Raw genomic sequence first — 12,488 nt, 5'->3', positions numbered from 1 at the left:
ATATTATTTGTTTCTGATATTGACTAACATATGAAATGGAATGAACAATCTTCTATGATAAAAAGTAGTAATTCAACAAGTCCGATCATTAATACTTTGATTAAAAAGCAAAACACAAATATCTGACAGCGAAGGATTCAACAATCTGGATACTATTTTTAGGTACTTCCACGCTTGATGTGCTGTACACATTGGATGGTAAATTTTGCTGGAATAAAAGTATCTTGATGCACATTCCCCTCTCAAAGATGGTTATTTCAACATACAACTATAAAAAAATCTCATCTCTGAACAGAAAATCACCTCTTGCATACAAGTTTTCAAAATGAAGTGTTGATTTTTTTAATAGAGTTTCCATACGGATAAACCAATAACACTAGGATATATGCAATTCAGATCTACTTTACACCAGAAATGCGATTCAATCACATGCACGTTTTTTTTTATTCAAGTAACGCCACATGCGAGTACCCTTGATTTAAGACTAAAAACGCTGGTTTAATTAAAGAAGTCAACAATGACCAAGTTAGCATAAATCTGCAGCTCAATTTTATTGCAATGAACTGATCAGAACTCCAAATGTACAAATCGGACACGAATACAAGGAAGTTAATTGCAAATATGTGCAACACAAACTTTCAGAGCAATTATTGCTACAAATGTAACAATATACAATCAATATAAATAATTGAGAATATTTTCACAATATACCATCTTGTGTTTACGAATTGAATTGAGCCTAACTGCTTGAGCATTCACATCAGTATGCCAATGACTAGAATAGACACGCAGCAAATAATGCTAAGCAAGGTTCTAAATAAACTAGATTCTGAAGCTAAGCAGCAACATTGTCAACAAATCAACTCTAAGATTGGCAAAATTTTGAATACATGCAGTTGATTAGCATAATGGTTCAAGACTGATATGCATTCTATTATAAATTGTGTAAATTTCAAAAATATACAAATTGAGCTTTAGATAGAAAAACTTCAAATAGCACCTGATTATATTGAAATCTTGAACTTCTCTACTTACCGTGGAATACAGAAAAAAAGTAAAACCTATGCAATACCAAACGAGTGGAAATTTTTTCTGTCAAATGGCACATGCACAAAAACTGCACCTGGTGTCTTTAATCATATCAAATGCAAACTAGGATTGAATTTTACACTTGTAAATGTGCAATTTATTTTGTTTTATAATTGTTTTGCACATGCGAGTGTATTCAGTTGGTACCACATAGATCAGTATGGTTCTCAAACGCGCACAACAAATATAGCTTTAAACAATACCTTTCTAAAAGAGACATGAATACACACAAATTGATTTCAATATGTACATTGCGTCTCTTAAGATCACAAAATATAACTTTGATTACAGAAAAAAATACTGCTGCTATGAGAATTTAAGTACACAGCTCAAAAACATTTTGAAATAAAGTTAATTTTTACAACAGAAAATAATGAAGCACATGTACTATAGAGGAGCATACATGTATATTGCTCCTACTTTTTAATCTATGTAATACTGATCCAAATTAACCTTCCGTCACAATTTAGTAAATACAGGTTATTATGACATGTAGCAACACAGATCATTTTTTGTACTCTCAGCACAACAATAGCATTCCTTTCATGTTAATATGTTTTACAATTCAAACTGGGCTTTATATTGACAGATTGAATAACATTTAAATATTGTAGACTGATGTCATTGTGCACTGTTCTCATCGACTAAATTGATACAACTGCGATTGAAATTTATAAATATTTATAAAGATGAAAGAATGCCTTTGCTGCGTCAAGAAAAAAACATTAGTTCTAATTGGCCCTTAGAGACTAAGTACTGCTGAGGCTCTGTAAACAACTTGGTAAGACATGTTAAAGATGTAACCATAGCGATGGTGTTAGGATGTAATTCAAATTAAATAGTAAATGCCAATTTAAAATTATACATGTATGAAGGAAAAAAAGAGCAGAAAACAGGTTTGGCTAAACTATCAAAAACAAAAACATAGTACAACAATGCGCTAATAGAAATAAACCCTACATGGAATCTGACCATATAATGAATACCTCCCTCTTGTAACTAATTTATTACAAATGGTAAATTACTTCTGACCATCCAAAAGTAATACACAATACAATTTAGTAAAGAAAAGTAATTACTAAAACCCATTCAACAGATGATAAGCTGTTGCAAATTCAAAACACAAGTAAAAATATGATCATCCCAATAAACAAACAAAAAACAAATTGTGTAGATATCAGACATTGAAACAATTTGTTGCAACTGGAATAATAAACTTAATTAACAAGAAGTTACTACATTTCATTCCTGCATCATTTATTCTGTAACCTCTGAATTTCATCTGTCAGATGAATAATTTTTTTTTTACGCTTTGTATCAGTGAACAGTGGGGAATCATTTTGTATTAACGGTACTGTGAAATTACATTTAACATCACGCATTGCAATACCTGTTCTGATTGGTCAATGCAAAAAATGCTTATACTTAAGACGAATCTGTTATGACACCAATATGCGACAATCCTTCAAACCAGTAATATTTACTGAACCAGCAGGCAGAAATGACAGCACAATAAACCACTGTTAGTGTGGACTGCAAAATATTTTAAATGTCACCTGGCTGTATCCAGGCTTTTAGCCAGCCACTGGTCTAGTAATTTTAAACAGGCACTCAACATTTGAGATGCGTACAACATTTCATTTTACAGGCAAAATATTTATAAACTTGTCCAATTTAAATTGAAAATTACATGTAATTTACAAAAAAAAGTCTTTTTATTGACTTAGGACTGCCATCTTTCATTTTTGTAAATATTTTAGGCAGGCACTTTCTATTTTCATGGTATAACCTTGGCTGTATCTAATTGAGGTACTAGTAAAGGATGGACCATAACATCTCATCATAGAACAGATTGAGTTTTGATAATTGATCAAATGAAGCAGGAGGTACACACACACATAGCTCATAAACTTAAAATCAAATTTAAATGAACGACTAGGCCTCACAAAGAAAAATACATTTCAGGTCATTTTTCAAACATGAATTGATTCTTCCTCCCTCAAATACTCGGTGACAACGTATGCAAGATTAATCAATTTGTTAACATAGGCCACTATGCAGTGTCAAAGTAAGTGTGTGAGGGGGGGGGGTCACACTTTTTGTGAGTGCACATACTGACTAGAAACATTTCTTTTGTTTGGCCTTAACATTTTCAACTCAAGGATCAAGAAGTAAAAGATTTAAACCTAATTGTGATATTTTCAACAAACTTTGTTCTCATTGGCAATTGCTAGAGCTCACAATTTTATGTGACCAGCACTATACACAAGGCAAGACATGTTATTTAAGTGATGGGGCAAACACCTTCTTGAGCATCGGCATTACCAGCATCTGCAAGATGTGATATGTATAAATTATTCAATAATATCGACATTTGATAAACATCAGCATACAATGGTAGATCACTAGTACCAGTTTCCAACAGCTGTTTTACCTGCGAGAAAAAACAAACAATAAAAAGGCATAAGAGACATGAAGCAGGTTATACTAAACTATACTAAAGGACACTATCGCTACAATAGCAGTATCATTAAAAAGACTACTGGAGGGGGGCATATACAAGTCTATATACAAGACAATTATTACACTCCGAGAAGCGTGTCTTGTTTCTTAACCACAAATTTAGCAATAATACGTACAGTGAAAATTTTGGTATAATTGAAAGATAACTGGTTCAATAACATGTAATTCAAGAAAGGTTGGACAAATGAGACAAAAATGATATTTGCTCCCAATGAAGTTATTCAGACAAAATGGACAACGTATTACAGTTCTAGCAAGAGTTGAGAGTGTCTTCCGGTTTCGATTTTTAAATTATGTACAGACACTCACTCAAACACTGATTAGAGCAATTCTTGCTGAAAAATTAGACTGAATTGTCAAGCTTAAAGCACTTGTTGATTTTTTCTTCCCAACATTGAAATTCATTTAAATCCATTCAACCGCAATATATAAAAACCACCCGTATATAAAGACCATTTTGATGAAGTTCGCAATACACAGGTTTGACTATCATTAACCTTATTCAAGTAAAAATGGAGTACGTTAATAATGTGTCAACTTAGTATTGCAATGCATATTCAATAGAGGTTAGAATTTTATTTTTATTTTTTATAAAAGTTAGCTGTAATCAAATAGGGTTCAAAATTAACAACCTGTCATGATTACACTTCACTAATTCAATATTCAGGAAAGGTCAATATTAAAATTAGAGAAGTTCTTACCAGTTTGTTAGTCCATTGGCTTACAAACGGGAAGGGAAATTCTCTTCGTTCCCATTTCCAATCACTGGCAGCAAAGCTGCTAAACAGAGAACCCTGAAAAGAAAACCATAAATACTATGCTTTAATAACCAAGAAGATAAAACAAGTTAAGGAAGGATGTGGTTAACAGGTAAAAAATTAATCTTCACCATTTTTGTTTTCTAAAGATTCGTGTCCTAAAAGTTTGTTAGCCGCTACTATCCTGAAGTATAAAATTAGGGCTCTATGGTGGTGTTCATATGCCCACTGAAAGGTCAGTTTTGAAACTGCTATTCTTTGAAGTGCAATTTACTTTAATTTCATCAACAATACTTGCAATGTTGCTGCACAGACATGCATGATTGATAAAGCATAGTTTCTCCTGATTACTTATTAGTTGTGAAATCAATGCTTTGAAATTTGCTTAATGAGGTGGGCTAGTTCCAATGGAATTTAAATGGGATTTTTGTAATATATTATGATGAAATGCAGTACATTGCAGCATTTTTATACGGGACTCCGGTCGAGTGTGAGCGGAAACCATGGCACAGCAATTATAATTGTACTTGAAGATCCTATGAGATGAGTGCAGACTACCAAGAAGTTATTTTCAACCTGACAGCGACATCATTTTGCAAAATACCATATTAATATGTTCAATAGATAGCTACACTGAGTGAAGAAGTGGCAGCACTGTGACTTTAAATATATCTACATGAATGAATGAATGAATTACTTGTGGACATTAATCGATTGCGTTTCACTACATTGATAATGTTTGCAATATCATCGTGGAGTGGACATGTGCATGAAACTATTGGTACACATGATTTGAATCGACTCTGCACTTACTGTTTGCTCAGTCCAGTACATTTTAACAGTGTCATTCCATATATGTAAAGTTCTGCCTTCAGTCAGTGGCCCATCTGTGCAGACCAGAGTGAAATCTGCTTTACCATGTTTTGATTTTACCTCTCCCTTTAATGTACCAAATACTTCAACAAAACCCTGCAAGTATAACAGTAATTTAGGAAAAGTGTAAAACATGACATTAGTGACCATACTGCCTTCTCACATATTTAATAAATGCGTCACAAGGTACCTGAAGGTAATTAGGGCAAATTTACGGTAGAATCCGGTACAATTTTTTCAAACCCACAAATTGCTTCATGTCTTTTTATAATATGCCTTTTATTGTTTGTATTTTTCTTGCATTTAAAACAGTTGTTGGAAACGGGTACTAGTGGTCTACCATTGTATGCCGATGTTGATCAATGTGCCATCAAACATTGCACGTGCAGTCATTTAAATGTTTTGTAAACAATTTTCTTGCTGTATATAATGAATTTCATTACGGTATTAATGATTTTCATACCTTATCAAAATTAAAATCTTGAAGACACCCCCCCCCCCCCCCCCAAGCTTCAAATCACAAAATTAAGCTGTTATTGGCTATGGATGCCATTTGGTAATGCCAAAGCCCACAAGTCCTTTCCTCAAATCCTGGCACGAAATTTTTTTATGTATTCATTACCACTCTTTGATTAGTCAAGTTGTTTCAACAAAAATGTATTTATTTATACCGATATATCAAATTAATTCATGCCAATAGAGATATCTTCTGTTTCTCAAGGTATGTAAACTAGTATCTGTGTAGTAGTTGCACTTCCGGATGTCAATGTACATGTAGCAGTCATGTGTGTGCTCAGTTTGAACCCGGATAGTAATATACACACATGTACATTTTCAACGTAACAAATTTTATGATGGTTAACATCATTATTATAGAATGAAAAAGTATATTGGGTCAGTGGACAATTTTTAAAAACACAATGCATTGCACAGTTTGAATTCAACTGGAACTGCTGTACAAGATGTGAAATATTTTTTTTAATCTTAAAGCATGTACTGGTACTTCATTTTTCACTTTTGATGTTCACAAACCTTATTGCTTTTTTTCAGTAGATCTAGTAAATTAGCATAGGATTAACCAAAAAAATTCAAATAATTTTATTCTCTAGGAAACTATTAGTAGATTTTAAACTTACTTTTCTTTTGGATTCTTGATATCCAGGTTTCAAACCACTTCCATCTATGCGGACATCTTGACTATCATTCAGATAGGAAGCCAATGCCACTAAGTGAATACTGTTACAACACAATCCCCATCCTTGGCCATGTATATGTAAATTAACTGGTCCCTGTGGGTTGATAATTACTCAATTTAATCTTTGAAATGCTAAAGTCAACTTCTGTCATCATTCACAAAAAATAAATTTATTTTTTAAATCCTGTATTAAAGCAATGTAATTAAATAAAATAAAATTTGTCCATTTGATTTGAAATTTGTCAAACTAAAGAATAAAAGACTTGTGAAAGGCGCAAAAAGCTGATACTTTAAAATGACTAATTTTCATTGGGTTTTAATTTCGCTTATTTACCATTTCAGGCATATTCAGTGGGTTTTAAATTCACGGTTTTATCATTTAGATAATGTGTTCAATGCTAAATTTTACATATTCACTGTGTTTTTAATTTAGCGCATTTTCCAGTCAGCGAAATAAGCAAAAGTTAAAAGTAGTTCAAGAGATTTAAGAGTTATTCAAGTTAGTGGCCATTTAATAACTGACTATCATGTTTCTAAGGTAAATTTCTCATTTTAATAACACATAGCACTATAAATTATGCAGAAATCTGATATTTATCGTTGGATGTTGATTTCTCTAAAACTTGATTGGCTTACAATCAAATCCCTAAATACATACATTAAAATACATTTTAAAAAGTGTGATCACAATGTCAATTTTACCTCAATCTGGTTAAAGACAGATTAAAGAGGTGATAAAAATGCTGTGAATTTTTGTGTAATGTAATCGCCGACATAAGTACTAGGGACAGGTTTATTATGAGTGAATCTGTTGAAAAAAAAATACAAGGCAAATTTGTTTCACTATCTTCTGAGGGCCCTCCCCGCCAAAATAATGGCTACCCCTTAATACAAATGTAGGTGTTCCATACCTTTATATGGTCCTTCATATATTTGTACATGGGTATCGCACACCACTGTAAGTGCACGTACGCATTCACCCCTGACTGTATAAACATGGCCTGTACATCCTCATGGTCTTTGGCAGTTTGGAAAAGAACCTGAAAAATATAAAGACAAAAATGAATGATTAGAAGATTTTTTTTTTCTCCCATTGGAGAAAAATTACATTTCTTCCATTTCAGTGAAAATCATTTTTATGTTGCAAGACATGTAATAAACATAAGCTCACTTTTTCAATGATAAGATGCTTGATTTTACATCGTTCAAGTAGACTTTCAATCACTTTGCGTCGTGGAGGTGATGCTGTAGCTATTATGCAAACGTCAAATGCTGAGCCAATGGTGATGTCATCAATTAACTGAAGATATGTTACACGTGAACTAGCATTAGCTTTCGGTTCATTATCATAGATAGACTTTGCACGGTCAAGACTCTGCCTACAATTACACAATGATAACAGTATTAGACAAAAATCATGATTTGACTCCCATAAACATTCACATTTCTTTTAATTCATTTAAACCCATCTTTGCCAACCAAGTTTCATTTATTCATCCATTGCCTGACCATTATACCTCGGCAAAATACCAACTATCAACCTTCGTTCACTGTTGACGAAATCAAATACGGCTGGTACATTTCCATAGTGAAAGGAACATGAAGAAACATGTGATGCATTTCTAAAGGAAATCAAACAAAGTCACATGTCTTTGTCAGTTAGGTTATGATGTGATGTGATACAAAACAATATTGTGATAAAAGTTAACATCTTTTTGATTAAATTTGAAATTAATGGCAGTTGTTAGAGGAATTTCCAATAATAGATCCATTCAGCTTTTGGTCGTTGTACCACGCATGCAAGAAGAAAGTAACCATATGAACAAAGATGATGCCTTTGAGTGTTGTACACACCAGCGAGTACAAACAATATTTAACAAGATAATTTCTATGTTGGTTGAAATGCTTCAAAAATTATAGGATGTCAGTGATTTAATCAGTGCACATCGTACCAAAGTCAAAACTGATTTATGCATTCCTTTGAGAGAGTGAGTTGAATTATAGAGAAAATTACTTTTAACCAACAGAGCTTGTACTTGCGAGGTGTGACCACCAGCCCTTAACTGTATACAGTATGACCACAGACAGCTGTTATTTTTACAAGAAAACTAGCAAATATAGTATTAAATTACTTGCGTAAAATAGTACTTACTTGAATGATTCCACAACTACAATGTTGACAGCCATATCCAAGGCTGCAAGAGCTTGCAAATGACGGGAACCAACATTACCTACACCTGCAATGTTTAGCGATCAAATAAGAAGTTATGAACAAACTGAGTATTCACTGTCAAGACAGCGAGCTAAAACACATGGAGCTTCATCCTACAACATAAACTTTTACAACACTCAATGCAAAATAAATAATTTCATTGACAAATCAAGTATTTCAATGCAAAATGTTATAGTTTGGGTGTAATTGAAAACTGAATTTCAGTTATTTGCGACAGTGACTAGTAAAAGTGGCATTTTGTTAATGTTCAAGGTAGCGAGACTATTATTTGTGTTGAAAATTCCGATTTTCACATTTATTTATTAATTGATGAAATGCACTATAAACCTTCATCTGACAAATTCAACGTAACCTAGAATGTCGTGTAAGTTGGTTAAAATGTAAATTTTCTGAAGGGAGGCAAGGCAGCTTCAGTAGTGTTTTCTAAAATCAACAACACAGGTTTAATTTGTGTGCCTATAAGTTTCACAAAGATTAACTCAAGACAAAGCAATGTTAGGATGTGTTATCAGTAGCTATCTGACACACAATGAGTGTTTCCAAACATTTGAGTGGTTTGTCTCTGCCCCTGTTTATTTCACAGATTAGTCATTTGCATATGAATGTGTCAGACACAAGGTCACACAGCCACTGAAAAAAAATCATTGATTTTGGTGTTTTCATCTGCTGTTTTATCGAACTATAGCTATCCCATTCCTTTATTTTTTTGGGGTTTCCAATAGCCTTACACATTTGGATGCCCCTACACATGTTAAAACAGACCTGGATGGGAAAACAAATCGCTTGTGCAGATAAACAAGGTAGAAAATCTTTGCTGTGACTTCATCGACGTTTTCTAGGAGTTTGTTTTTCAAAATACAAGGTCTTTAACAAAAATTAACGTATACTTATTGTCGTTGGATTAACACCAAATTTTCACAGCTTTAAGGCGACAATGAGAGGAACTTGAATGTGTCCAGACAAACTATTTCATCGATTATTTACCAATGTGTTGTGGTTTGAGTTGGGGTCAATGCGACTAAAACAAATTAAAATTCAGGACACTATTTTTCAAAACGCGTTGCTTGAATAAAACTGATCAGACACATTCAATTTACCAGACTATTGAACAACTAGGAAAAGTGTAAACAAAACTTATTATCGCCAGCATAAATGCGTAATTATTTTTTTTACAAAAAAAGTAATTTTTCACTTTTGATTAAGTAACGCACCGTAGAATGCAGATACAGGCATGACAAACACCTTTGAAAAGCTTATAGTCTGGCGATTCCAAAAATATATACTTTCCTGGGTCTATTTGTAGTCGTTTGGTCCCAATTAGAAGATGAAAAAAAGTATGCAAATAATAGTCCCGCTACCTTAAGCTTAACTTAAATTCACAATTTGCTGTTTTTGGAGTACATCTATGATTCACATAATTTTTTTCTGCTGTTACATATCCATGAACATCTCACTTTGCCCATACATTAGCATTTTAGAGCGTTGTGCACTGATCAGAGTTTCAGAAATGGACCATTGTATTTAAAATTAAAATTATGGCCAATCAACCTGTCTCATTACAAGCAGATTTTAGTGGGATAGGTAAATGAGGAAATTGCCTGTCCCTGTGGACAGATGAATTTCAAATCCTAATTTATCATCAACTGAGACTGATTCTTACCAATGATCAATATTGATGCTAGTTTCGGCAACTCCATACCACGCATTGGCTCATAAAACTTCTGAACACGTCCTAACTGTTTATCAACTGGCAGTAGATCTGGATGGTCTGGATTTTCAAGGAACGTCTGCAGAGATACAAAATAATGAACACTGTTGTAATCCTAGACTTGCCTATAGAACTTGATATGTCATCGCAGCTTTTCAAAAGATCAAAATTTCAGAAAGACGCTGCTCAAATTAGTGTTTTCAACAGAAACGCAAGTACCTGCAACTAATGTTTGGCGGATGATTGCATAATGTTTGATCTTTGGAATGGCTATAATAAAGATAAAAAAAGTTATCTGCATAATCTTGTTACAGCGAGCGCAAGATATTTACATACACCATGGAGGTAGAAATATAATACTCCAGCTTAGTGTTCTATGTTCTTCGCGTAATTAGGTGTTCGTATGCAAGGGATTTTTCCACACAAAAACGCCGAATTCGGCCGAATTTTGTTATCGGTTGGCTTAATATGACCCCAACGGACCGTATTTTTGTGAAAGATTGGTATTTTTGTCCTGATTTGTAGGAATCTGAAAAACGCGTTTCACAACTTGTCTCTTATTTAGTTTTATGCGTCATTCAAGATGGCGGCCCCCATATAGTAAATATCGTATTTATTTTATTATCACATGTGCGCCAGCTGACTGTGGTTGGGGCATCTAGCAAAGTGTCTGGGGATGTTGCAAAGTCTCTCGGTAATTACCTACCGGGTGCGCGAGTTAGGTGTATGTAAATATCTTGCGCTCGCTGTAATGATTCCATCATAATGAGTTACGAGTTTTTCGTCGCAAACTATGAGTGTTTAATAACCATTGTTATCTGAGGATTGTTTTCAGAAGAAAACAGTCCCTAGCTATTTTATTATCACTATTTTGCTAAACGCAATGCCGAAAGAAGGCCGACGACAGTAACTTCTGTTACATGCCGATATTCCGAGGGATCATTAGTCAGCGGAATCAATCTAGTATGTGTTGTTAATTAATTTCCTAAACGACGAACAAACTAAACAAAAAGCAAAGAAAAACCACCAAAAAAAATGTTATTTCTAACTGCCATTGAAATTTTATGAATTCTCTACAATTTAAAAAGTTCTGAAAGGCGCTTCTGGTGTGTACCATGTGGCTATGTTTCTCTATAGAGTGAACATGTCCCCCCCCCCCACCCCCGTGTATCATCAGTTGGCGTACACGCTAAAACACAACAGTTTAGTAACCAAACATAGTCTACACACAGTATCCGACTTGTATTCGCAGTGCATTGTTACTACTTTTAGTGGGAAAGGTGTTACTGAGAAGCTTTAATACTGTTTACTTTGCAGTATGTTAATAAAAACCTAAACAAATCTGTTGATTTATTGTAAGCAATATCGATAGACATATTGTAAATGTAAAACAGAATATGCAGATATTGTAGAAAAAGTATGCAGTGAAAATACAAGAAAGACCATATTATATTTATCATGTTGAATTCTTTCTTTGACTGTTTACAAAGAAGAATAGTTAAAAAAGAAAGAATAAAATCATCTCGTAACACAAGTGAACTTTATCACAGAAGGCGCAACCACATTGCACGTTTTATCAAAAAATTATCAATATTAATATCTGATATTAATATTATTAATATCTGACAATGATCATTTTGTCTCGACTACTAGAGGAGTTAAATTATTCCAACTTCTGATAATTTTCGATATTTAGATTCTGCATCTCAGAATCTTCAAAACTAACAATCTCTAATATTGATTCAAATACGATTTTAAGACAGAATTATTGAAATTCTCCGATAATACAGGAGAATCACCGTCTCACTAAACGGGGGACCTAATTGTAGTCGTATTGGACTATCGATATAACTACTGTAGAATACTTTATTTTCGCTTGGAATTTATTTTCGCTATTCTCGCTGAAGGGATGATTCCGTGAAAATAAAATCCAGCGAATATACTTTTTTTCCTATATTTCATATTAAACTCATCAAAAATCAGTGAAAATAAATTCCAAGCAAAACGCCCAAAAAGCCTTTTCAGCGAAAATTAATTCCAGCAAAAATAAAGTATTCCACAGTAATCTATATTGATCAAAGTTTGTTTGCTTGTTTTTATGAATAACCA

General features: G+C 33.4%; 1 protein-coding gene across 4 annotated transcripts in view; it reads right to left on the bottom strand.

Annotated features, from left to right (window-relative positions):
* Positions 1–526: 526 nt before the first annotated feature.
* LOC144363273 (uncharacterized) overlaps positions 527–12,488 on the bottom strand; it is an 84,635-nt gene continuing 72,673 nt past the window's right edge. For all 4 annotated transcript variants that reach the window (XM_085495979.1, XM_085495980.1, XM_085495981.1 and 1 more), the window contains 8 exons: positions 10,332–10,458; positions 8,591–8,675; positions 7,610–7,817; positions 7,350–7,478; positions 6,380–6,532; positions 5,184–5,339; positions 4,314–4,406; positions 527–3,523 (listed from right to left, as the gene is read on the bottom strand). In XM_085495979.1, coding sequence (XP_085352105.1) covers positions 3,374–3,523; positions 4,314–4,406; positions 5,184–5,339; positions 6,380–6,532; positions 7,350–7,478; positions 7,610–7,817; positions 8,591–8,675; positions 10,332–10,458 — 1,101 coding nt within the window. In that variant the 3' untranslated portion in view covers positions 527–3,373. The remainder of the gene's footprint in view (positions 3,524–4,313; positions 4,407–5,183; positions 5,340–6,379; positions 6,533–7,349; positions 7,479–7,609; positions 7,818–8,590; positions 8,676–10,331; positions 10,459–12,488) is intronic.

The sequence above is a fragment of the Saccoglossus kowalevskii genome, chromosome 22, assembly GCF_978046115.1.
Source record: "Saccoglossus kowalevskii chromosome 22, keSacKowa6.1, whole genome shotgun sequence".
In the NCBI taxonomy this organism is placed as follows: Eukaryota; Metazoa; Hemichordata; class Enteropneusta; family Harrimaniidae; genus Saccoglossus; species Saccoglossus kowalevskii.
The sequence above is the reverse complement of the archived record's forward strand: the minus strand, read 5'-3'. Positions and strand labels throughout refer to the sequence as shown.